Source organism: Rhopilema esculentum, chromosome 20 (assembly GCF_057945365.1).
Source record: "Rhopilema esculentum isolate cy_ngs chromosome 20, ASM5794536v1, whole genome shotgun sequence".
Classification (NCBI taxonomy): domain Eukaryota; kingdom Metazoa; phylum Cnidaria; class Scyphozoa; order Rhizostomeae; family Rhizostomatidae; genus Rhopilema; species Rhopilema esculentum.
The window spans coordinates 9,124,657-9,150,587 of record NC_142834.1 but is presented as its reverse complement, the minus strand read 5'-3'; the positions used below and the strand labels follow the sequence as shown (position 1 = coordinate 9,150,587).

General features: G+C 34.3%; 3 protein-coding genes across 7 annotated transcripts in view; 2 read left to right on the top strand and 1 right to left on the bottom strand.

The window, feature by feature from the left end:
- Positions 1–11,038, top strand: part of LOC135687570 (adhesion G protein-coupled receptor V1-like) — a 59,671-nt gene extending 48,633 nt beyond the window's left edge. Inside the window, exons 67-85 of the mRNA XM_065204163.2 lie at positions 187–388; positions 1,032–1,135; positions 1,243–1,362; positions 1,805–1,930; positions 2,515–2,589; positions 3,227–3,301; positions 3,576–3,659; positions 4,066–4,201; positions 4,597–4,694; positions 4,951–5,020; positions 5,207–5,329; positions 5,594–5,698; positions 6,156–6,278; positions 6,972–7,053; positions 7,178–7,280; positions 7,929–8,086; positions 8,563–8,684; positions 9,088–9,276; positions 9,662–11,038. Coding sequence (XP_065060235.2) covers positions 187–388; positions 1,032–1,135; positions 1,243–1,362; positions 1,805–1,930; positions 2,515–2,589; positions 3,227–3,301; positions 3,576–3,659; positions 4,066–4,201; positions 4,597–4,694; positions 4,951–5,020; positions 5,207–5,329; positions 5,594–5,698; positions 6,156–6,278; positions 6,972–7,053; positions 7,178–7,280; positions 7,929–8,086; positions 8,563–8,684; positions 9,088–9,276; positions 9,662–9,955 — 2,389 coding nt within the window. The 3' untranslated portion in view covers positions 9,956–11,038. The remainder of the gene's footprint in view (positions 1–186; positions 389–1,031; positions 1,136–1,242; positions 1,363–1,804; positions 1,931–2,514; positions 2,590–3,226; positions 3,302–3,575; positions 3,660–4,065; positions 4,202–4,596; positions 4,695–4,950; positions 5,021–5,206; positions 5,330–5,593; positions 5,699–6,155; positions 6,279–6,971; positions 7,054–7,177; positions 7,281–7,928; positions 8,087–8,562; positions 8,685–9,087; positions 9,277–9,661) is intronic.
- Positions 11,039–12,840: 1,802 nt separating this feature from the next.
- The window catches only part of LOC135687571 (NBAS subunit of NRZ tethering complex-like), a 53,134-nt gene continuing 40,043 nt past the window's right edge, over positions 12,841–25,931 (top strand). For all 5 annotated transcript variants that reach the window (XM_089114342.1, XM_089114341.1, XM_065204164.2 and 2 more), the window contains exons 1-14: positions 12,841–12,985; positions 15,603–15,669; positions 16,097–16,139; positions 16,543–16,626; positions 16,900–16,947; positions 18,115–18,158; positions 18,346–18,421; positions 18,682–18,739; positions 18,915–19,000; positions 19,328–19,384; positions 20,036–20,178; positions 20,594–20,691; positions 21,212–21,277; positions 21,665–21,793. In XM_089114342.1, coding sequence (XP_088970468.1) covers positions 12,893–12,985; positions 15,603–15,669; positions 16,097–16,139; positions 16,543–16,626; positions 16,900–16,947; positions 18,115–18,158; positions 18,346–18,421; positions 18,682–18,739; positions 18,915–19,000; positions 19,328–19,384; positions 20,036–20,178; positions 20,594–20,691; positions 21,212–21,277; positions 21,665–21,793 — 1,092 coding nt within the window. In that variant the 5' untranslated portion in view covers positions 12,841–12,892. The remainder of the gene's footprint in view (positions 12,986–15,602; positions 15,670–16,096; positions 16,140–16,542; positions 16,627–16,899; positions 16,948–18,114; positions 18,159–18,345; positions 18,422–18,681; positions 18,740–18,914; positions 19,001–19,327; positions 19,385–20,035; positions 20,179–20,593; positions 20,692–21,211; positions 21,278–21,664; positions 21,794–25,931) is intronic.
- LOC148957856 (uncharacterized) lies at positions 16,615–17,870 on the bottom strand (the record flags this gene model as incomplete). The annotated part of the gene is made up of 2 exons (XM_089114676.1): positions 16,615–17,492; positions 17,686–17,870. Coding segments are annotated over 2 exons (408 nt in total), but the record flags the coding sequence as incomplete, so codon positions are not given.

Below are 25,931 nucleotides of genomic sequence, written 5' to 3'. Positions count from 1 at the left end.
ATTCCACACGATTTGCACGATTTTTAATAATTCCTTAGCTGTTTTGTGTCCGTACAATATTTACAGTCTTTTTTCTTTTTTACTTATCAAAACGCAAAGTATTTTATCCATGTCCTATGTGAGACGAGCCTGTATCATTTTCACATACCGTACAGTGATACTTAATGCATGTTTCTTGCTGTTTAGATTCCCAGTTGTTACATTGAACGATGTCAGCAAAGACATTCGAATCCGTCGTTACGGTGGCACATTGAAAGATGTCACGGTAAAGTACCAGACTGTTTCTCTCGTGAGCCCGATTTACGACGGTGACATCGTGTACACACCAGCAAGGGAAAATCAAGATTATCAGTCTGCGGCTGGCCAAGTGTCATTCCCCAAAGGAAGTGTAAGTCTATGCCAAAAACTGGAAAAATAGTTCTACGCTTGAATTTGCCTCATTTATTCAACCCTTGGCTGGAATCACGTTTCCTTGCAGCTTATCCAGCCCCTATCCGATATCGTATCTCATATATAGCTTTTTGTAGTTATTTCCATTAGGATTTACATGTTATGCAACTATGCATGCTATTTTCGTATTTTTATAACTTTTAACGTTAATTGGACAACTTGAATAGGAGAACTCATGCCCTTACTCACTGCCTTCTCCTAATAGCTACATGAACAGTAGATGCAACCCTAACTCTTTGGGATGGATGCTTCTTGTAGTTGGATAGTTTATTGCTGTTCAAATGCTGAGTTAATAATTTGTCAAAAACGTCTATAACTTTACCAAGCCAAAAAAGTGCATTCCTTATTTTGTTCTCTTAACTATTCGTGTCTCAGACCTGTTTTGTCAACCTGGTGCCTTAGGTCTGGGCCATATGTGTGACAGTTCGTCTGATGTCTAGTTTTTCACAGCTACGTATGCTTGCTAAAGTGCATTCTCTATCTTCCCATCAATAACACAACTAATTGCTTAAATACATCTCCTCACGTGTTGCTGCCTGTATTCTTTGCATCATCCTTTCATTATGCATCTTTTTATGTAGACTGAAGCAATTATCAATATTAGACTAACACCAAGTACAGCATCAGCTGGTTCATACCCAAAAGTTTTCAACATCACATTACTAAGCCCAACTGGTGGAGCAATGTGAGTATAACGACCAAACCTTTGTATTCTTCTTTGCTTTTTCTTTATAAACATTGTCTGTATTTAATAATTGTATCGTCTCTAAATCCCATTAAATCTTTTTGCAGATTATATAACATGTACGCTACCGACCAAGTTATAATTTCCAAAGATTCAGCTGCAGCGACTTTCCTTCGACTTCGAGCGAGCGCATGGAGAATTCCCCTGACTGACAGAGAAATTGAGAAGTATGTCTTATGTTCCTTTTAATAAGAATAAGAACCTTTCCTGAATAAAAGCTATTTGGTATTTCTAATTTCTAATGAATGTCTATTGTAAGTAAGTGCACCACTAAAAGCCAATATGCACGCTCAAGTGCAAATTGAAAATTATTAGACAAAGAAAGAAAAATATTATCTATAGTTAATTTGAAAGTTTTTTACATTATATTTCTATTTTACGTATATTTGAAACCGATGCTTGCTCAATCGAATTAGTAATTTATTTTTAAAGACTGTTAACCGGTTTTATTTCTAATGTATTTTTTCTTATTCTCTTCTCTAATTTCTTCCATGGTTAATCTTCTTTTTTCAAGTATTCAACATAGGTGTATTTCTAGGCAAAGTGTAATAACGCTACAGTTTTTGTTATATCTATTTTGTGCTAATATTTTCACGAATTCATCGACAGCATATTTACTGAGATGTTGCAACTGGTCAAGGTCCCTCCTCTTAGCGCCAGCAACCAAGAGCTACTGATAAAGACAATCCGCTCCATCATTTCTTATAAGACAAGCTTGCCTGCTGGACAGAGAGCGTAAGTTACCAAAAGCTATAATATTATATCTTATCAATATTAAAACTATACGCTGGACAGAGATCGTAAGTTATCAAAAGCTATAATATTATATCTTATCAATATTAAAACTATACGCTGGACAGAGATCGTAAGTTACCAAAAGTTATAATATTATATCTTATCAATATTAAAGCTATACGCTGGACAGAGATCGTAAGTTACCAAAAGCTATAATATCATAGCACTGGTTATGTGTATGGTGTATCATGATGGTTCGGCGTCAGAATCCTTTGATCTACTTTTGAATGGTGTTAAAGTCAGGTACATTTGTGTCTGAATTAGGATGCTTTCACAGAATTAAAAGTAGATATATTTTTAACTGAATGGCGAGGCTTATCAAACCATGGCCTTTTTTCTAAGTTTTTTCGAATTGGATGGAAAAGTGAGAGATAACGCAGCAAAGTAAGTTTGTACGCATCTGGAACTGCTTTAACAGCTTATATTGCGGCTTGAATACTTAGTATGACTTGTTGTTAGCATACCTGTTAACGAAGAATAGTATTCGTCAATGGACTATTATGAAAAATTCCATTTTTCTACAGGTTAACGAACAACTCGAAATCTCTTCTGTTGGATGTATATGATTCATTGTTGTCACCATCTCGCACAGATACAAGGTATTACTTTAAAAATTACAAGCGTTCTCAAAATTTTTCCACATTTTTTATCCAGGACTATATTTGCTACTCCTCACATGTTTGCTGCTTCGCAGAGTGGCGAATAGTAATCATTCTACAATATTTGCCAAATTACCTGGAACACCCAGCAATTTGTATTGTCCTTTATACTTTTCAAATTTTCTCGAATAATACTGTTTTCAACCTCTCCTCCCGGAACAATTTTGATTTTAGGCCGTTATCTTAAAATTCACACGAAGAATCAACAGTATAACCCTGACGATTTTAAACCTCGAGACTGTACTTTTGGCCATTGTGTTAAGCTTTCAAAACCTTCCTGAAATACAGTGAAAGCAAGACATGTACTTAATTGTACTTTAAGTTTTTTGTTTTTGCTAAAATCTATCCTGTTCTTTGGATTGATGACTACCACTTTAACTGTACCCTGTTTGTATGTTGCATTGGCCTAACCTAACTTGTTAGCTTTTCATCTGTGCTCTTTCTGTCAAGATCCTTTCAGAAACATACCTATCCTCTTAAATTTGTAGCTCCACTTTTGTAATAAAAAGGAAAAGTATTTTCAGTCTAAACAAATACAATTACAACCTTTTGATATTGCAATTTTTCTTTATAACAGCGGAAAGTCTTCATGGGCAACACTACTGGACGATCTTGCTTACAACTTCCTGGAAGATATGAGCTGCCCATACACGTACGGTCTATTTTTCTTCTGCTAGATTTATTGGGGACATAGGCCAGGGCCTACAAAATAGTAGATTGATATGTTTATTAAATTTTTCCAAAAAGACTTTTAGTTTTGGACAATGCACAGGCTAGATGCTCTTTCTTCCTGATATAATTTATTAGAGATAAAGAGATGATCTGGTCATTAATTTTTTGCTTACGAGGGTCCTTTTCTTTAAACACAAAATAAGTCTCTTTTTTCTTCCGGTTGGTTATCATTCTAATTCAATTTCCTTTTATAGGTTTTCTAGCAGTAAATCGAATTTCGCCTTGACCTCGCGACGTGATCATGGCAGCAACCTCAATGGTGTTAGTTTCGCGTCAGGGTAAGCAAAGACATTCTCAGCTCACTTAAATATCCATTTATTTATTCGTCTTTGTTGGTGATATGCAGGCTGTATTTCCCAGAAACTCTACTTTTCCTAGAAACTATTGCCCTGGCAGTTGAAAAGCAAGCTTGAATTTATTTCTAGTGCAGGGACTATTTATGAACTATAGGTTAACAAACTAGTATATGAATAACTACTACCTCTTATTCGTGAGTTTCTGATGTCGATCTAAACAAGAAAAATATATGATTATTCGAAATTATCTTCGTTTTTGAAGATTGATTGTGAACGAAAATTAGATAACTTCATGAACCAACCTTTCATCAATTGATGTTGTTGTTAGCAGGAAGATGAGATCTTTGCTAACCTCTTTGTTAACCTCATTGCAATTCTTCCTTGCTAGGAGAAATGCTGACTTCTTCCGTTACCCTGTCAACATGTTCAGTTCCACTGGATCAGCCCCTTGCACGGATATCCATTTCATTGACTATGGAAATCAGAAGTTCTTTTCTTCTGGCAAATCAGTATTAAATAATAAGGTACACTTTTGAGTCTTGTGAAACGAATGTTGTTTACCCCCATTGATCTTCCATCAAAATCCGAAATGATAGATGTAATATCTGGGAGGTTTTCTTTAGATAATTCACGATTTTTTTTCAGCTAATACACTATTATTTAGAAATGTCGGTGTGATAATAGTTATTGATAATTTTTTTTGTTATTGATGAAACTGCTCTTATTAAAATTACATTTTGCATCGAATTTTTCGATAAAGCTTTGTTGAATTAGTAGAATCTTCTTTCTATGTTTTACGCATTCCATATTTTTTAATTTCTAAATAAATAACCAAAAGTTAACGTCATTGATGAAAAATTGAGCTTCCATGTTTTCCATATCTTTTCATCTGTGTTTATGATCTTCTCTTTTCCGTAAGGTTATGTCTTCGAAGATCAAGACTGGTCTGTCCTCTGGTATGAAAGTAGTCTTCCGGATTCATACATCAAACTCAAGGGTAACGCAGACGGGAGCAAGGTAGCAAACTTTGTTTGTGTTTTTAACTTTCATTCACAACCCAAAGTATGTTAGTGATGATGACTGCTCCGTTTGTCCTAAGTTTAAAGACAATTATTTATTATTTTTCTGGTCTTTTGTATTTATTTGATACTTTTTTGATGTTGGATGTTGAAATGTTTACTCAAAGTTTGTAACAACCTTCAATCCATACGATTCATATTATGAACAAATCTAAAGTATTCACGATTTTAAAACTAGACTTTCTCCTCCTCAGCTGTGTCATTTGGCAGCACCCATCAGCTGGTTCTAAAGGAGACTGGAACTCAAGGAACTGCAATATAAGGGTATGGCTTTTTGAGTATTAGAAGAATAAAAGGCAGTTTCTTCAAATTTTTCGTTCAAATTTAATGATAGTTTAGCGTTTCTAGAAGTCATTTATAGGTTCTTGTTGTTTCACTTGGACAAATATTTTTTATTGTATCTTGAAAGGTGTTCTCGATTTAATGACGATCAGTATCTGTTTTTCATAGGGTCAGTCAAAGTCGTACGTCGAATGCGAGTGTCGCCACCTGTCTGAATATGCAGTGCTCGCCTTGAGTGACAACAGAACAGGATATGAAATATACTTCTACGTGTCCTGTTATTTCACTATCGTAAGTCTGCTAGTCTATGTTTAAGTTAATGAAACTTTTTTACACAGAAAGATTCTCAGAAAACTGATCGAATATTTCTTGGCGATTTTTCTTCTATTTTGGAGATAGTCTTCAATGAACATGACTGCAATTCAATGAATTTTTTCATGAACAGCAGATGAAATGTAAACCAACTCTTTCTGTATCATGTTAACTCTTTATACTAACTATTTCTATAGTCTGGTTACTATTACTTCTAAGTTCCTTTGCAATGTTTTCTTTCAGGGTGCCTGCCTTCTGGCGTTATTAGCCCATCATGTGTGTTCGTATGAAACCACCTTCACATCGAATCTTCTTATGCATTTCATTTTCGCTGTCATGATGACCAACGTAAGTTGAATTCAGCTACTTCAACAATACTGCATCAGAAACTGGCAGCTTGTTAACAGTTTTCTATTCTTTTGGTATCACTTCGTGAAGTTTTAGTTTGCGACACTCTATGCATCATTATAGTAAATCTGATTAAGACCAAGCAGCTGTGGTCTTTTTGAAGTTTATTTCCGAAAAATATCACAGGAGTCAGATATTATGTTTTGTGATTCAGTAATCAGTTTACAATACGAATCACATCTACAAAATTAACGATTTTGGTGTTGCGTCATTAAGGAAAATTCATTTGTGGTATTGCTACCAGAATTTATGATAACAAAATTTCTATTACTGTCCAATTTCATTACCAAATCTTTCGTAAAGCTGAAATCTTGACAATGAAAATCAGTCCTAGCACATGTCATATTGCTCAAGCATGTTTGTTTGGTGCTTACGGCATGTATCTTTCGGTTTTCAGATACTTTACGTAGTTGCTGCTCACATCAGTCCGACACTGGTTGACAAGACAACTGATTGTGGTGCCCTGGCCCTGGCAATTCATTACTTTTTCCTCGCGCAATTCACATGGATGTTTGCACAGGTTAGTGGTTTTTGTATTATCATGAAAAATACTATTGAAATAGCAAATGATAACACATTTTTAGCTGTTACATTAATCAGAATACCAACATATGATAAGGTTACTAAAAACAATTATTCTACAAGAGAAGTGATTTCACAACTATCTTTCAAGACTATTTTAGTCTGATACGTGGCTATGTTGCCTCAAGAATTCGCCAATTTTTTGTTAAACGAGCTCTGTTTCAGTGGCTACCTTTTTCTCATTATCTTTAGAAACCTGGCTGACTTGTTTCTCTGATTTTAGTTATTTTTATTCTTAAATAGTCTGAGCTAGTTTTCCAGTCGTTAATACTTGAACAATTATGATTGTCAGTTTTTACTTTTTGTATAATCTGAGATAAACGTACTGCCTTACTGTATAGGCAACAGTTTATTTAAGATTTCTTTTTTAGTCATTTTTTATAAAACAGTGCTTTCCTTGTTGTTTCAAATTTTTTTATTAAGATAATATTTGCTTGACAAGGATTGACAAAATTGTTAAAAAATGGGCGAATAAAGATTGTTTTTTGTGCTTTTTGACAAAATATTATTTTCTAATTTCTAAATATTAATTAAGAGCGGATATTTTTTAACCAAAGCACCGTATCTCTCAAATATTTTATAACATTATTTGTTATCATTTGGGTTAATCTTACTTTTCTTATTTATTTAGGGATGTAATTTGTGGCGAATTTTGATCATGAATGACGAATACACAGATCGAAAGTTCCTCCATTTCTTCGTCATGGCATGGGGTATGTGACAGACTGCTTTTTGATCATTAAATTCAGCTTGTACTCAATATACTGGACCTACTTATTTATTTGCGAATATCATTAGCATAATAGTGGTTGATGTTGAATTATGACGTCATTTCAGGTCTGCCTGTCCTTGTCATCGTTGGCTACATCTTAGTGACGTATACAGCTTATCGATGGCCCTTCTCGAAGATGTATGGCGATGTCAATGGTAACGGGGATATGTAAGTCTGCTTTTGTAACTTTTGATTTAGGTGCCTTTTGATTTAAAATGGTTCTCCTTGGATGTAAAGTGATTGTTCAAAGATTCAAGCTTAAGTCTATGCTCACAAAGTTTATGCTCACAAAGAAGCATATGTATTCTCGTTTTGCAGTTACCCCAATCAGGGAACCGCACCGGCAGATGTACAATGTTGCAAAGCGTGCTCTCGCCTTAGTATTATTTCAAAACAATGGTTGGGAATTGTTATAAGTTGATGCAAAAATGAGGGATTTTGGCAATTTCTTCTTTGCTCCAAGGTTTTGGTTTTAAAGGGAGCTGTAGGGCAAAAATAACTATCATTCCATTTTACCGGAGCTCCATTGTTATCATTAAATGTTTCTGTTAATTTTAAAGTCATTAATTCCTTTCGATGAATAAAGGGGGAAGAAACTAGGCCAAGAGTTGAATACTGTAAAAACATTTATGAGTTATCACCATTTGGATGTTCTTTGATGTAAATGTAATAATGTAATATGATGTAAATCCGTTTTGCAGCCCATGGAAGTAAAGCTTTTTCCATTTCTAAGCTAAAATTGACAAATAATTTACAGAAAAACATCAACAATAATGAAAAAAATGTTTTATTTGAACCATATCGAATCTGTTTTAGGTGCTTCATGAGCAATGGCTTCGCTGCCCTAGGATCAGTTATAATTCCAGTGATTCTCTTTGTTCTTGGTGTTGCTGTTGTCTTTGTCCAATCATACCAAGTCAAGCCACAGTGGCAATGCTATGATGACGTGTACAGGGGACGTTACAATGCGAAAGGTAAAATCAGATATACACATCGATTTATTTGTGTTTCTAGATAGGTGGAATGCGTTTTTCATTTTGATTTATCTTTGTTTATATGGATCGTTACATTTACGTCTTTGCACAATTTTTAATAAGTCGAGGTTTGGAAGACGTCACAAAAACTTTTATTAAAACCAAATCTTTGCATACCTTTCCTGATCCTTTTTGTTCCCCCATTCGTATTTTTGTTCTTTTTGATGCCCTAGTCTCCCTTAATGCCATTGTCTGATCGTTTTTCAGCAACTTTCCAAGCCATCGGCCAAAGAGCTGTAGAGAATGCTGTTTAAGCCTGTCGTCGATTTTTTATAATCTTTGTAACACCTTGAAATGTATTGATTCTATAATTACTCATTTACAATGAGTTAAATATCTTTATTTTTGGCAACAATAGAGTTGCCAGTTAAAGATTATTATACTTTTAAATGACATCTCGCAATATTTTTTATCAGAATTGCGTCATTACATTGCCATGTTCGCCCTTGTCACCTTGAAGTGGCTATTTGCTGGCCTGCATTTGTCTTACGGATATCTCTGGATGATCATCATTTTCACAGTGCTTAATTTCATTCTGGTATGCTCGCAGATTTTTTTTTATAGTACCATAATGATTATTGATTCTGAGCAACGTGCTAGTACTTTATGTTGTTATATTATCTCAACAACATTTTCAAACGTTTCCTGATTTATAGCAAAATAATTTATTAATTTTTGTTGAAAATACATCAACAGTTGCATTGTTACACGTGCGTTTTGCGTTCCTCATTGTATCTCAAAGATCCCAGGTTTATCTTTTCTTTGTTCGATGGCCATTTCAATCGTACTAAATATCGTTTGTAAAAATCGTATTAATGTTTTGCTGTTAATAATTTCATTCAGTGGTGATTTTGGCTAAGAATTGACGGTCAGCTGTACAAGGAAAATTGCCTTTTTCGTTAAAATCATTTCGGTGACTGTTTCATCGTTTTCGTCATTAGGGCTTGTATATATTGGTTATATATGCAATACTTCGCAACGACATGCGGTATTTGTTTCATGGTGAATATGCAGTCAGAAAAATGTCGTCAGGCCTTATACCAGAGCATGAACTCATCTATGCACCTAATTCGCTGAATCACAGCGGGAGAAAGCTGATTGATACTCGTTCGGATCGCTCAAATAACCTCGTAAGTAGTTTTCTTTTCGGAGTAAACCTTTTTCCAAAATGTTTTTCGTCTGAAGTTTTGACTTAATGTTGAATGATTTTCCAAAGATAAATCTATTAGACCTGTCCCTTTTCAATAAGTAGAACTTTTATATAACTTTTAATGCAGTATTTATTTATGGTCAATGAATATGTTACATTTGCAGTGCTGTCTGCTCCTTTAGCTTACCTACACACACACTTGTAGTGTTATTTTCTGTAGTAATGGAATTGACTTTAGATATAACAAGCTGTCTCATCAATAAAATCAGATCTATAGAGGTTTGTCCAGTTTAATGTGTATTGTTTATATGCGATGGTGATGCTGTAATCATCTAGTAACAACTGGTTTGTGCTTGCTGTTTCAGAGCGAATGGGAAGATGTGGAACTGCCTGCAACGTTGAATCCTATGGATTTTCCAGACAAAGCTGCGATCTTAGACTCACCAGATCTGGGGGCCTCTCGTGGGCATGTGAATGAATCCTATGACATTGACTCGGACGAGTTTGATGATTTGATCTTTGCTTTGAAGACTGGTGGGCCATTGACACAGAATTTAGCCGATGAGCAAGAGTTAGAGGAGAAGATAGTTACGCCTAGACCGACGTCTGCTGATCAGCCTCAAGTTAGACGGATTAAGATAGCAGATACTCATCTTTAATAAAAGAAGGAGTTTTTAACGAGATGTATAGTATTCAGCTTTGTAAAGAAACCGTGGTTAGCTTCATACTTCGAATGGAAGATGTATTACATATTATCAACTTGTACAAGTTGAAATACTTGAAGATGAATGTACTTTGAAAGGTTGTGGTCACCAGGGTCGTGAAAGTTCACAGAAATCAACAAAAGCTGTTTATGAAGGCAGCTTGTGTTTACTTGGTCGTTTGCATCTGATAAAAGCTGTAAAGCACCAAATTCTGATTCATGATGCTGATTGATGATTCTGATTCATGATGCTGATTGATGATTCTGATTCATGATGCTGATTGATGATTCTGATTGATGATTGACGATTAGAGACGATAGAAACATTGTTTTGTAAGTATGTAATTTAGTAGCTAAAGTTTTGCTATGTAAAATAATAAAAATAGTTTTTAGCGGGGTTTTTCTTAAATGTTTCAAATGTTAGCATTGCTTTTATTCGCAAGATTGGCAAATTCTTAAGGGGTATATTTCAGCCAAGACGAACAGTGTGTTGATATCCTCGTGAAGCCTTAGATAATTGTATAGTTTTACATGCAAAGGGTGTTGTATACTTAATGAAAACAATAGCATAGGATAATCATGATGAAAATACTCTCGCCCTTTTGTCATCATTTTGCACAAATTAGAACTTCCTTCTTGCAGCATCAAAAGACATCCTTAATAAACTGGTACTCTATATCATTTATTTCCTTGGGTGTTCGCTATTCACCCACGGGTATTTGTTGTTAAATATTTGGTCGTTTCACTTTTACATTTTATATTCAGACAGTTGTAACTATTTTTCATTTGTATTTATTAATATTACTCTATTGTCAATTTTTTTGCAAAGCACTTATCATTCTATTAAGCATTAAATTTCACTGAAGGTTGTAATTTCTCTTATTAGAGGTTTCGTGAAAACGGTAATATGTATTAATTCAAATGTTGTATTGTATTGATTTTGAAGAAGTTTAAATTGATTTTCGAATCGAATATATTATTACAAAAATTAATTAGTCTTATCTGTCAAGTATATCTTAAACATTTTTCTAGTCGAGTATTGGTTTGATCTTTGTGATATACTATCTATAGCCTTTCTGCCTTTATACTATCAATACATGTTAAATGATAGGCAAGTAGAAAACATCGATAGCAAATTATTGATTGAATCGGAAGTTGACAGCTATAAGCTCTTTGCTTGTCAGCCAAAACTTGTGTTAAGAGAACTCGAAAGATTTTAAAAACATGGACGATGAGATGGCTTCTTGTTTTAGCCCTCATTTCAGTTTTTGAGAAATTGTTCTACAGATGAAGTAATAACAAAAAATGAATATGTCCATCCTTGAGGTTTCCCAGGGACTCCGTGTTTGCTGCATGGTGGCAGTGACTGAAATTTAGATCTCTGTGTCGGAAAAAGTTCGTTCATCATTTTTTACACCGTCACAGTTCTTTATTTGAAACCACTAAATCAAGCTAATTTTACATCTATTGGAACAGACAAATAAACCAAGGCAAGTCCCATTGTTGTTATTGTTCATCTTTTGATTGAAAGTTGGTAAAAGATTGTATCTTGAAAAGCTAATTAATTAGGCTAACTATTTTTGCAAACACATAAATTTACTATTAGGAAAATACAATTAGAAAAACAGTTTACAATAAAAAACTAAAATGTCTCACATAATCTTTATTTGGATAAGATATCTAACACACCTTGTAGTTGCAAGTTTGGCATTCTATATAGATCTCAGTAAGTCTTGTGTATCTGAAGGGAGTCTGAATTTTTTTATTTTGGGAATAGTGTCTTCAATACTTTTCCCCATAAATCTGATCGTATCGATTAAAGGCAACTTGTATCACAGTTGGTACTTGCAGTTTATCGGAGCCGCTTAGATTGTAAGCTTTTTTCCTTCAAGATTTGCTTCATAAAGCTTGATTTGGTTTTGTTTCGTAGATTTCTAATTTGAGCAGCTGTATGTTTTTTATTGTTTGAATTTAAATCGTGAAACATCCAAGTTTTTAATCAGGCATCCAGCTTAGTTTTCTTTTATCCCTAACAATTATTGTTCTCTCATAAGCCTCCCTTTTAATTGGGCTCATCTAGTGTTTGCCTTCTTCTTCCGTATTCCTTTGCATAACTCTATTTTCATTAAACTAGGATCGGAGAAAAGTAAGTTATTGTTAGTTCTTTCTCTTATAATTATAACGGGCGCGTTGTTCTTCTTTCCGTTAATCCTTAGTTCTTGCGTGTCTTCTTCAATTTCTGTGTTAATGAGTGCATAAGCCACGATGGCACATTAATCATTTTCCTTTCCTTTTGTGAATTTCATTTGGGGCTTTTATTTTTCTTCCTTTCCTGTCAGTGATAATTACCTTTCTGACCTCCTCGATATTCTTCCTTGATAGAATTACCTATTATGCAACTGAAATCGCCAACTGTCACTAATTTTATTTGTTCAGTCTTGCTTCGCTGGTGTTTCTTATTATTACCCGGCCTATGTCTTTGTGTATTTTTTAGACTTTTTGTAATCGCCATTTGCATACCATATTTTTCTTTGTTATCTACAGTTTCATCAACTAAACACTTTTCAATACTTTTTGTATGAATGGAGAGATGGAAGGTGATCAGATGAATCCACTATTGGACTCCTTGAACAGGAATTGTCCAAATTGTCTAATTTCCATACTGCTGATAGTCATAAATAAGTATGATTAATTATTTTAGGTAAAGGGTAAGGGTTAGGTTTAGGGTTAGGTTTAGGGTTAGGTTTAGGGTAAGGGTTAGGTTTAGGGTAAACTAATTACGCCATCAGGTCGAGCAGTATGGAAACTAGACAGCTCCCCTTGAACACCCTTCCACGCGCCTCGCTGATAGATGTTGGCCTCGCTTTCGTGACCTTGTTGTGTCGTAAAAAAAATGGCTGCCGAAAATGGCAGCGATATGAACACAGAGCAAATTCTTTATGATTTGTTAGTGCAAGCAGAATGGCAGCTTAACGACGAACCTCTGGTACGATATTTTTTATCTTTAATTCTGGTTCACTGTATCTAAGCCTGATTTTCGTATACTTGTCATAATACTTACTACTTAGGTTTGTAAGTTTCATTTTGATTTAACAACCATCCTAAATACAATAACGAACCATCAAACACAATGCAACAATTAATTTTAAATACACAGAAATCAACAATCTACATGCAAAATGTAATGAAAATAAAGGAACAAACAAGACAACATTACCGTTTCTATTAAGAGAAAGGTTAGACCTAGGGAATTTCATGGATAAATAAAAAGATTTCAACAGAAGGTGTATGAGATTTCCATTTTCCATAGGGTGATTTGCCCCTCGATTCATACACCGAATTCAACAAAATATGACTCCTACAATTTCAATTAAAGAATAATAGAAATTATACATTCGTCTAACTACTTGGGGTGAAATTGAACTGACAGCCTGAATCTGTTGACTAACATTTATAGATAAACATACACTCCCCTCCCAAAAGTATTCAAATGGAAGCCGATGTTGCTTCAGTACAGGTTCAAGTTAATAAAAACAAAATAAAAAGTTAATTAGTGATATTTATAAAATGACAATAGGAATCACTTCAAAATTTCAGCCACTCATGAAACAAAGTAAAGGTTAAAAATTTTTTTGAGTTTGAGACCAAAATTCATTTTATTTGTGAAATAACTTAAATATTTGATGGGGCATCAACGAGACCAATTGATATTATGAAGACAGTGAGGAATTCATTTATACAAATTTTCATTGAAATGGCGAAGAATTTTTGCCCAAATGTCAAAGATTTTATCAATTCACTGTTGCTTAGTCTTCTGAGGATCTAGATTTGTTGAATTTTTCATACCAAACCAAAGAAGCGATAGTATTTTCAATCAAATTTAGCCTAGACTTTGAGAAGGCTCCTGGAAGAGTTTAGGTTCTGTTTTAAACTGAAAAAACCACTTGGATCTTATAAGTATGACATGGAGAATCATCTTTTTGAAAAATAAAAAGGCTGATTTTATCAATAAACCTTTTCTGGCACTTTCGGGAAAGTTTTAACTTTGTGGCATGTTTGGTGTCGGAAGATGGCAACACAGAGAAAAGACGTCTTGTCTATTTGCCGCTGATCAGGTGCGAGGATGGCTCAGTTGTTAGGGGCGCTTACTGCAGACCCAAGGGTTCGTGGTTCAAGTCCCTGGCAAGACCAAACTTTTACCCAGCACTCTGTAATTCCAGGCGTAGGAATCCCGAGGTGGGGTCACATCGAGAGGAAGAACCAGGTCACTGCTCTATAAGTATAAGCTTCTCAGTGTCCAAAAAACTACCTTCCGATGCTAGGTAGAAACAAATACAAATTTCTTAGAGGATGGCAGCATGATTTATGGCGTTGACAGAACACCCCCTGAAGAACAAAATGGCGACGCCATTAGTCCTAATGCAACCCAAGACCATTTCTGAAATTCCTCCCTTTCCCTACATTTGGTTTTTTAAAGGACTAGTTATTTCCTTCTTTTGGTTGTTTTCCGGACTCAGTAGACTCCAGAATCTTTTTTCTACTCCAGAACTAAATCTACACTAGTTCAAGATGGCATTATTGCCCCAGTTGGTTACAGGTCATTCCTTCATGACTTTTAATCTGTTTTGTCAGTTAGTGTGCTTATTTGCTGAAAAAGTGGGCTTTCTTCTTAGGACACAAATTGTTATTCTGTAATTTGATAGAGTATGCCTAACTTTTGACCTGCCTTTTCTCAATTTTTTTTGCCAGTATTTTTAATACGGTTTTTAATACAACTTGCAAATACAATGAGCAGTATACTTTGATTATATTTGTTATATTTTGCAATTTCATTATATGAATGACCTACCTGGCATAAAACTTATGAACATTTGCTTCCCTTCATCCATATTTTTTCTGCTTTTGAGAAAAATTCTCCCAATGAATTTCCTCAGAACCAACTTTCAATATGTTTCTTTGTCTTTTTCATTTATTTGCTGACGCTATTGATTTATTTATTGAAAAATTTTGGAAGGGGAGTGTATCTTGACGAGATAAGGATTAACCATGTGAAGGAAATAAGGACTAAATAGAATATTGTATTGGATTGTATTATATTGTATTGTATTGTATCGCATTGTATTGTATTGTATTGTATTGTATTGTATTGTTTTGTACTATATGGTACTGTATTGTATTTGATATGTTAGTTGTTACAATAGTGGCTCACAGACATCAGATTGTTTGACTTTTTGCAAAAACTAATTTGAAAATGGCTTTGAAAAAAGCAAACATTTGAGTAAACTAAAGCTTTTCAGACAAAAAGTTTTAGTTTACTCAAATGTTTGCTTTTTTCAAAGCCATTTTAAAGTTTTGTACCATCAAAAGATTGTTTGAAAAATTAATTTGGAAAAATCTATGATTGTCTAATTTTAGTGTGATTGTTATTTCCAATGAGTTCATTCTTTGCTCCCCAATTGAAGCTTTTCCCTAGAAAAAAATATTTCTATTTATTACTTCATTTAATTTTGGTATATAGATTGTTCTTTTTATTTTTTTATGTATCTTATTCTCATGTAAATTAGAAGTTAACAAAATTTGTAATTTGTGATGTGGATTTTTAGACAGCAGAACGGGAGTTTTGGAAAGAGAAAGGACCCTTTCATTGGAAAATATGGAAACTTAGCCAGAGTGAGTTGCATTCAATTACAAAATTTATTATAAGTAAAGTTTGATGTTAAAACTTTCTGTTTAGCACCAAATCTTGTCACAACTTTAGGCTTACTCAGGGGGTAAAAACAATTCTTGGAATTTTCTTTTTTTGGCTATCTCAAATTTATGCCATGTTAAATTATCATTGTACCACCTGTCTTTTTTTCATTTTGGCAAGAAATTTCTCAATTAATCACCAGATTTATAGTAATGTTCTCTCAGGAAGCCAATTTCTAAATTCAGTAAGTTCATATTATTGGTAACACAGTATCTATAAAGTTTAATGTTTGTTTCCTCATGCAAGAAATAAATTTTCTGTATTTTGTTTATTATTTTATCACTTTTTTGATTAACTTGTGCAAGTCTTGGTAAGAATCAGACATTTTATTGGTATTCCATTTCTTAGTTTCCTTTAGGTATATCTTCCAAACAGTGAGAGATTCTATCAGGTACAGATATTCTTTATACCTTTTGTACAATGTGCTTACAGTCATTCTGCTTAAAGTCATGCTGGTTACAGTCGCATATTGTTGTATCCCAAATATTCTAAGCTGTCCTATTTGACTCTGTTTATAGGACAGAGTCAAATACTCTTCATATATTGTCACAACTTTTCAAGCGACAATTTCTGTGGCCATAAGTCGAATCTACTGTTTATTTATTTGTGCTTGAAAATTGTGGCAGGTTCAGTAGCTGAATTTATGTATTCCTAAACTGTAAGTGGCAAAATCTTTTGAAAAGTGGAAGGCCATTTTCAAACAGTAGTAAAATATCTTGTTTTGTTAAGTGCATACTTGCTATAGAAAGACATTTGTGTTTAGCGGTGCATGTTAACAACAGTCTCTTTTTCAGGCTAAAGGCTAGCTTTGGTTGTCCACCAGCTAGTTTTGTTAGTATCTTGTCTGGTCAGCTTCCGTGGTCCTTGTCACTGTCCAGGTGATTGTTCTTTACCTTTAAGAATTTGCCTTTTAGAAATGATGCTTGATAAATTCATGTTATGTTATGTTTACTGGTGTCATGTGAAAGGAGAGAATTACACTGAAACGAAAAATATTTTATCTTACTACCAGATATGATATCAAATAAAACGTTAAGTGCATAAAATTTTATGTAGTAGCTAATTCTTGATGATATTTAAACCTAGAAACTTGATAGAGTACCCTTTGATAACGAAAGAGAATAAACTGTGGTCTTATACATTTTAACTAGGAATGGGAAGCTGTTGGCAGTCCTCAAAGAAAATGGTATTGAAATCAGGTTTGTTTCTCTATCACTTCACCTTCTACATTTTCTTTATATTTCTCTTAATCTTTATTTGCTTCTACTTAATTATCACCATTATCTTGCCCATCATTTTCCCCCACATGTTCTTCCCACTCTGGTTCTTTTTGTTTTCCCTTCTTCTTCTTATTTATTCCTCCTCCCCTCTTCATATGTTCTTCCTTTATGCTCTCTCTTCTCCCTCTTCTCCTTTATGCTTATCCCCCGTTTCTCCCTCTTCTCCCTCTTGTCCCTCTTGTCTTCCTCTTATCTCTCTCAATTTTTTCCCTCCTCTCCCTCTTCTCCATTTCTTTCTCTTCTACCTCTTTCCCTCTTGTCTCCTTTTTCTCTCACTTTCCCTCTTGTCTCTCTCAATTTTCTCCCCCTTCTCCCTCTTCTCCCTTTTCTCCCTCTTCTCCCTTTTCTCCCTCTTCTCCCTCTTCTCCCCCTTCTCCCTCTTCTCATTTTTCTTCCTCTTCTTCCTCTTCTTCCTCTTCTTCCTCTTCTTCCTCTTCTTTCTCTTCTCCCTCTTGTCTCCCTCTTATCTCTCTCAATTTTCTCTCTCTTCTTCCTCTTCTCCCTCTTCTCCCTTTTCTCCCTCTTCTCCCTCTTCTCCCCCTTCTCCCTCTTCTCATTTTTCTTCCTCTTCTTCCTCTTCTTCCTCTTCTTCCTCTTCTTCCTCTTCTTCCTCTTCTTCCTCTTCTTCCTCTTCTTTCTCTTCTCCCTTTTGTCTACCTCTTATCTCTCTCAATTTTCTCTCTCTTCTTCCTCTTCTCCCTCTTCTCCCTCTTCTCCCTCTTCTCCCTCTTGTCTCCCTCGTGTCTCCCTCGTGTCTCCCTCTTCTCCCTCTTCTCCCTCTTCTCCCTCTTCTCCTCCCTCTTCTCCCTCTTTCCCTCTTGTCTCCCTCTCTCTTCTCCCTCTTATTCGTCTTCTCCCTCTTTTCCTTCTTGTCTCCCACTTTAACCTCTTCTCCCTCTTCTTCCTCTTTTTATTTTTTCTCCCTTCTTTTCTTTTCTTCCTTTTCTTTTGCTTCTTCTTCCTCCTTTATTTTTACTTTTACTTTATTTTACCTTTATTATGACAAAACTGCTAAATTTCTAGCTTTTAATACCTGCTTGAATACTTTGTTTCTAGCTTTCTTACATCTTGTAAAATTTGTTGCAGGTCCTGGAAAGACTCTTTTACCTCTGCGATCGCAAAGGCTGAAGGTATTTTGCACCATTTTAGTACAAGATGAAAGCACTGCAACTTGTTTCAATTTGCCAGAATGTGTATTTGTTTAGTAGATTTTTAACGCTATTTTTTGCATTTTTATGATAATGGTATTTGTGTATTTCGCCTATGCGTTTGCAGTATCCTAAAGCCTATCGCTGAATATCTTTTCATGTTTGCTAGTTGGTTCTGACCCCTTTCCCCAATGGAGGAAACTTGCTTGGAACAAAAGCAGCTCGCTTCTTGCTGTTGCATCAAGGCAAGTTAAGTAAATTCAATATTATCGTATTGTTTTACTCATATGAAGTGAATAATACATATTTGTTAAGCTGCCTCTTTGAAGACTAGTTGCCAGTTAGCTTTGAGTTCATAATGTATAACAATCATTTGAGTATGCTGTGAATGATGGTTTGATGGAGAATAATGATTATTTTATTTAATATTAAAGCAAGTGCTAAACTACGAATTTTGTTGGTCTACCAACTACCTCAAAATGTTGTTTATGTTATCTTTCTCCAGCTTTGGCGAAATATCAGTTTTTGATCCAAGCTGTAGTCTGTTGTACAAATTAAAGCAGGTAGGTACCTTAAATTTTCTTTAATTTTCCTTGTGAATATTTTCCAATCACTGTAGCGCAGTTTATCGATTTTTATTTTGATAATGCAATTTCATTTATTTGTGCTGATCTTTTTTTAATTTTGCACTTCTGATTTTTCTCAAATTGCAATTAACCGATTTATTTTTCATTTAAGCACGGTGCTGCAATGAATCTGCCTACTGGCTTCAGCAATTGCATCTGTGCTTTGTTATTTCTTGATGCACCGAAGTCAAGCGAATGGTATGATATTCAACATGTTGCTGAAGATGAATGCATTATTATTCCTATTTTGATAGTATTCATATTTTCCTCTTCATACTTAAGCTGCTCTACTTACTCCTTTTTTTCTTCTGCATACATACTAGTATGAGAAAAGTTAGCTGCTTGACTTTTGCTTTGTTGATGAAATGCCAGTCCACCAATTGCCAAACGAACAGTCAAAACTCAGCATTGCTTTTATAAAGACAGGTAGCTTGCCTTGCCCTGTTGAAATCTTATGCTACGAATCAAACAAATCACACAATTCACTCACCCAGATTTTTTATATTTTGATTGAATTGTCTTTAGGGAAAGTGTTTTGATATCTATCACCTACCAAGGAACTTTGCAACGTTATTTGCTCAGGTATTTTATTCAGAAATTAATTATCTCAATTTATTTGGTTGTTTCTTTTTAAATTTCGCAACACTTTCTACAAAATTTGTAAAGACAAGACAGCTCTGTACATTAATATCAGTTTTTATCAGGAACTCGCAGTCAATTCAGCTTGTGAGCTCACAACACGAAGCCTGGCGCTTCTATGATAAAAATCATGAGATGAATTACTTACTGTATTGAGCATTAATAGTCCTTGGAACTTCAAATACAGGAGAACAGAACTACATGAACAGAAGTATTTGGTTCATCTTCCTTCTGGAAATAACAGCATTTTCATGAATTCATGCTAGAAATTGTGGTAGATAATTTCTATTCGGAAACAAAAGTACTTGATAATTACTTATTAGGTTAAATTACAAAAACCTAAAAAGGGGAAAAAGTTGCTCATCATTCTAGACTATAAATCTCTAAAATTTTGCGTGTTTTGCTGCTTGATGTATTTAATAAAATAATTCATAATGTATTTTCAATATCTTCAAATAATGTTCTTTGATAACAAGATTTTCAATCATACCTGCAGCATTTTATTTATACTTTCAGTTTACAACTGATAACGATTTTTTCCCCATTTCTTTAATAAAAATGGACCATTGCTTATAATCAAATTCTTTTATCAAGCAATACGACGTACAAGGAAGAACACAACTTCTCCTTCTCAAGATTCCACCCATCCGGTGTTGCTACTGCAATTTATTCTTCGAAGCACAATGTTTTTGTCGTAGCTGGCTTTGATGGGGATGAGCCAACGGCGGACCAAAACGGTAATCGACGAAATTGTTTTTTTGAAATTTTGTTTTACGCTGCTTGAAGAGAAAGCTATCTGAAACCTTTTAAGTTTGAAAATGCTAATTCTAATTGTTGGCCAATCTTTGAAGTTATTTGAAATCTTATATTTGCAAATCTAAGGTGGTTGTACTCTAATTTTTCGATAAACAAAGCTAACGGTTGTAGGTGGTTGCTTGGAATTATATGCTCAAGTTGCCTATTTTTGATATGTCATTGGCTGAAAAGTCTCTGTTAAAATGTAGTTCAGTACGGCCTGTTTTTTGCTCTTAAGTTTTCTTAAATCTCTCTAAGTGTGCCATTTTATTTAGTTAAATTCAGAATATGATTTTTTGGCATTAGAATCATTTTATCTTTGTTGACTTTTTAAAAATCGGAATATAATTTCTGCAGACTTTACCGGGACTCAGGCTGGTATTACCTTATGGAGAGAGCTGTCCGATTTTCCTTATTACAAAATGATTGACAGTGATGACACACACTCAAAAAAGGTAAGTTTGGTGTCAGTAAACATTTCAATAAGCTTTGTTTTCACATTGGTAAAGCTTAAAAAGGTCTTTTTGTTTATGCTTGTGTATTGAAGGCAACTTAAGCTAGTGATGTATAAGATATCGTGTTTTCATGCTAGTGTTTTTTATTGCGATTATAAGAGCACAGAGCAAAAACATTAATTACAATGGATTATGGCAATCATTAAACAGGCTTCTGAAACACTTTCTCAACCGCAGTTTTGCTAGTCCTTTTGCCAGTTACGTAAGACTGACTGTAATGCCATTACCAATCTCCATTACAAAGAACCTTAATTATTATCGGTCTTGCCTTTAGTTGCAATACATTTTACTCTTCTATCCAGTAGTCGATTTTTTCTAGCCTTGCAAAAATCTTTACTACAATAACAATTCATTTGCTGACATTTTTTTAATGTGAAAAAATTAGCCTAATTTGCCGTTGTCTTCCATTACAATTTTCATCTCTTGCGATATGCCTTCTAAATAGTATATTTTTCTTCAGGCTTTGCATCAAAACAAACTGACGAGCCTTGTCAAAATTCCCTTGCAGCAGAAAAAGACCATCAGCGTATGTTTTTTAGAAAAATTGTTGCTGTGTCTTTGCTTGCTAATGATATTCTTAAAACGTTTTTGGTAAAGAACTAAAAATGACGTATGGGAATCTGTTAAGTTCAAGTTGAAATACATTTGACCTTGGTTTATTTAATACTGTAGTTAATTTCGTTGTTTTTGAATCTAACATTTAAACTTTGAATGTTCCATCGCTTTTTTTGAATTGTCTGTTTTTTAACCACACCGCTGCCCTTGTATTTTAGTTTATGCTCATTTTTTGTTTCAATGAGTTGATGAATCAATTGTCTTTGAGCTATGTAACGTTTCAACGTCGTTATGACAGACAGACTCTTTCTTGCTTGTAATGTAAAATCCAATCTTTCATTATTTTGTTTCCACACAGTATGGAATCTACAAGTGCTGTTTATCGCCAAACGAGGAAAGTTTAGTGTCTTTGCACCAAGATGGAAGGATTGCAGTTTGGAGAATGCCTTCATTAAGACTTGAGAAAACATGGAGTTTGTCTGAGCAAGTGAGTAGGTTTATTGTATAAAAAGAGAGTAGGGAGACAGCTTACGTATTTTCTAATAAATTTGATGTCAACTGACCTTATTTACACTTTGTAAATCAATTGACGCATTTTTATGCGAATACTATATATGAACTGATATTTGTTTATATGTTTATTTCATTATAGCTATATTTTTCGGGCCATGCTCAAAACTCTTCTTGATTCTTTGAAAATTAAAGTAATACTAATGTAGTGGATTGACCTGGTGGTTTTAGAGGGGGTTCAGGGGGGCCACGCGCTTATGGAAAATTTCGCTAAAAATTCGCAAAATTTCAACCCGACAAAGGACAGGCAATTACCACCCACTCTATATAATTTCTCTTCAAGAAAAGCGATGGAAGATATTTTCATTGTCATCGCGGTCTTTCAGGACGAGAGCCGCATCCCCTATTAAAGCGGTGGCCTAAATTCACCCCCCTGCGCTTTCTTGTTGCTTTTTTGTGCTACAGCCTCTTCACTGACGCTTGATGCCTCTTCTTGCGTACATAATTCTTTATCTTTCGTCGTTTTGTCCATAATAATAGTGGACAAAACGAGCGAAACCAACCCGAGGAGTCAACAACGATGTGATGTCTGAATTTTGGCAATTGTTATGAAAGAGTTTTTATCCAACTGCGCTTGCGTAGAGCCAACAATGTTGGCTGAGGTGGCCAAACGATCCAATATTTTACCCAACATTTCAAGACAATAGTATTGTTGGATGTCGGCAGCCAACATTTTTGACTGCAGTCAAATTTCATCCAACATTGTAATTTTTGATGTTGGATGAGCCAACATGATGGTAGACTCCAGAAAAGTTGTCAACCTTCCTCCGGCCAGGAAAGCCATACTACCAAATTTTCCTCATGTTGAATGTGTGGTAAAAGTAGGCATTAAGTAAAAATTGAATTTGACATTTTATTCATCAACAGTATTCAGCTTATGTTACGATTACTGAGTCGCTTATTATGTTACCTAGGAGATTAATCTTTTGTTGACATCAGTACTATATCATAATCATTGTTTTGCACCAATTTTAGCTTATAACGTAATGGTTTTTGTATTTTTCTCATGACATAGCTTAATTCGCATTTAGTATAAATAAGACCGATTTTGAAGCATTTAAATCAGATCGGGACCCGGGCGTGAGGCTCTTATACGTACAGAATAATCATCATAACCGAAATTTGTGAGTTTTTTCTTTAGTGTCACGGGAGTTTTGATTCAGGTAATAGGGTATTAGATACGACCTTACGGAATTCCCCACAAATAGATTAAAAATGGTCATGGACAGGCGATACTCAACCAGTCTACATCCCCTCTCCTTGCAACTCTGTTTTTCCATAACATTAAAAAAATTATATTTTATATTTTACGACTGGTGTAAAGCTACTTGCTTATATCAATTGACAACACAAGTCTATCATAATGTAAATATATAAATTATAAAAAGTCATAAATTATAAAAAGTAAAGGCCTAAATTTTAGTGCAAAGCAGTTCTATAAAGACATCCATATTAAAACATCAGGAGGTTTATAAATATTACTTGATTTCTTTTAACTTTTGTTTAACTTTTTTTGAAGCCAAATGGTTATAAGACGTTTTCAACTTCCTCAAATTTCAACATTTTTGGTCACCTTCCTCAATTTATTTTTGTTTCTATGAACTTCCTCCGACCAGTGGCTGTAGGGCCGTGAATTGATTTTATCAAAGGCACTGGAGTCGAAGCTTTGAAAAGTAAAGAGCAGGTCTACGATGTTATTTATAGCAACTATGTACTGCATTGGATGTCTGATGAGGAATTTGAAGAGACAGTGAGGTTAAGCTTTGTTGCAATGAAGAAAGGGGGTTTTGCAGCCCATTCCATTATTGAGAAGCACCCTGAAAATGTGGTTAAGTTGGTTGCAAATTTAAATCCCAATGGCTTGAAGTGGCTCAATGAAATTCAAAGGCCAATCAGCCTTGAAAGGCTTATTGATGTAGCAGCAAAAGTGGGCTTCAGGGTTGTAGACTCAGGTCGGGTACCAACAGTAACAAAATATGATGATTTTGAGGAGTATCTGCGTTTACTGGATGCAACGCTGTACGGTAAATTTGGTATTGAAGAAGGGTACATGGAGAACAGTCACAACATTGAGTTGCCAAAGGATGAAGATGGCAAGATAATTCATGCTATGCCTCAGGCGTATGTTGTTTTAGAAAAATTATGAAAAGTGAACAAACTGCTTTAATGAGAAAAAACAAGATTTGACATTTTGTTTACTTTTTTCGTCCGCCTACCTTCATAAAATTAGCCTTCATAATTGAAAGCTAAAAACTTTGTCTCTGTAGCTACAAAAAATCAATTGATGAGTCGAGGAAATGCATTTGTTGCTATATAAATATACATATATATATATATATATATAAATATACATATATATATATATAAAAAATTAGAATTTTTCCCCATTTTTTATAGATAGGTATACGTCCTTAACGTCTCGATTTATATACTACCGGAGGCGGCCCCCTTGGTTGCCGTAAGGGGTCAGAAAGTTCTCCAATATGAGTTATTCCAATTCGCTAGTGAATTGAAGCAATTTTATCTATGTGTGGTCCCTTCTGCTTACAAGTGTAGAATCATGAAACAGTGTAGAATCTCAGCCTTAGTACTGTCTTGGGGAGTAACTGCTCCTTGGCCCAGACCGCTATGCACGACCATGTCCACAACATTAGTATTTACGATGTATTGGTTATTAGAATTTGTTAATGGTATCCAGTTCCGTAGTTGACAACGGAGATGTAGTTTTCTTTTCTCTAGAATCTTTCTCTGAACATTCCTTAGCCAAAATTATTACATCAACCCCTATTATCATGAATTAATTGGGACTGATCATTCCATGAATCTTTCTGAAAACTGTACGTAGATTTTTGTTTATCATACCTTTCCTGCTTTGTAGAGACAATTTTCTTGGTAACAACATCTCACGCGTAATATAAAGAAACCCCACGAAACCATATAATTCTTCCGAAAATTTCCTGGGGCCCCTTTGTGTCGGGGAAGTGCGGCCCTGATTACAGCAATTATAATTCGTTTGTTTCCATTTTCCTTCAAATATTACTACGAGAGGCTGTAGCTGTATCGATCGAAAATGCTTATTTTTATCTCATAAAAGCAGACCGATTACTAATGTTCCAGCTGTCAGATTGAACTCTCGTAATCATAACAAAGCAAAATGGTCTCTTCACATTTCGAGATGTACGATGCAAAGCTTCCCAAAACTTTTTGCATCTTAAAGAGAAGATGGTAAACATGTTGGAGAGAAGAAAAAGAACTGACATATTCTATAGCATTTTTATATACTTGATTTGGGAGCTTCGACCTTTTTGAATTCCGTTTCAAAAATTTAAATTTGTGTTTTAGAAATCATATAGTACCTAAATCAAACATCATATATCATACCTCAATCAAAAATCATAAATCAAATATCATAAATCAAACATCATATATCATACCTCAATCAAAAATCATAAATCAAATATCATAAATCAAATATCATAAATCAAATATCATAAATCAAATATCATAAATCAAATATCATAAATCAAATTAGAAATCATATAATACTTATTTATGATACTTTGGAACGACCGATTCCAAATTAAAAAAGATTTATTAAAGAGCATCGCGACTTGTATGCAAATATAATGAACATGAGTTTGATAAGAAGTTTAAATAACTCCCTGATCACTCATAACGCAATTTCTCAAGATAGTTTATTTTCATAACAAAGAACAATCCAATTTTTATGAAAGAAATTTTTGCAGAAAAAATTGCTATAACAATTTGCGCAATCGAAATCCGTTGCCACTGCCGAAAGTAAGGACAACAATATATGGTACAGAAAATATTGATTGTAGACCTGCATTTTACAGTTTTCATTCCCAAGCTTGTTTATAAACAGTAACACGGTACAACAATTTAAAATAAAGAAAAAAGCAGTGGAATGATGATTCATGCAACAAAATTTTTTTTTTAAAAGATTCGGGGTTTTTAGATTAATTGTTATTTTGCCTTTTATTTTTAATTTTTCATTGTAAATAATATTTTGTGTTTTAGTTAAGTTGGCCTTAATT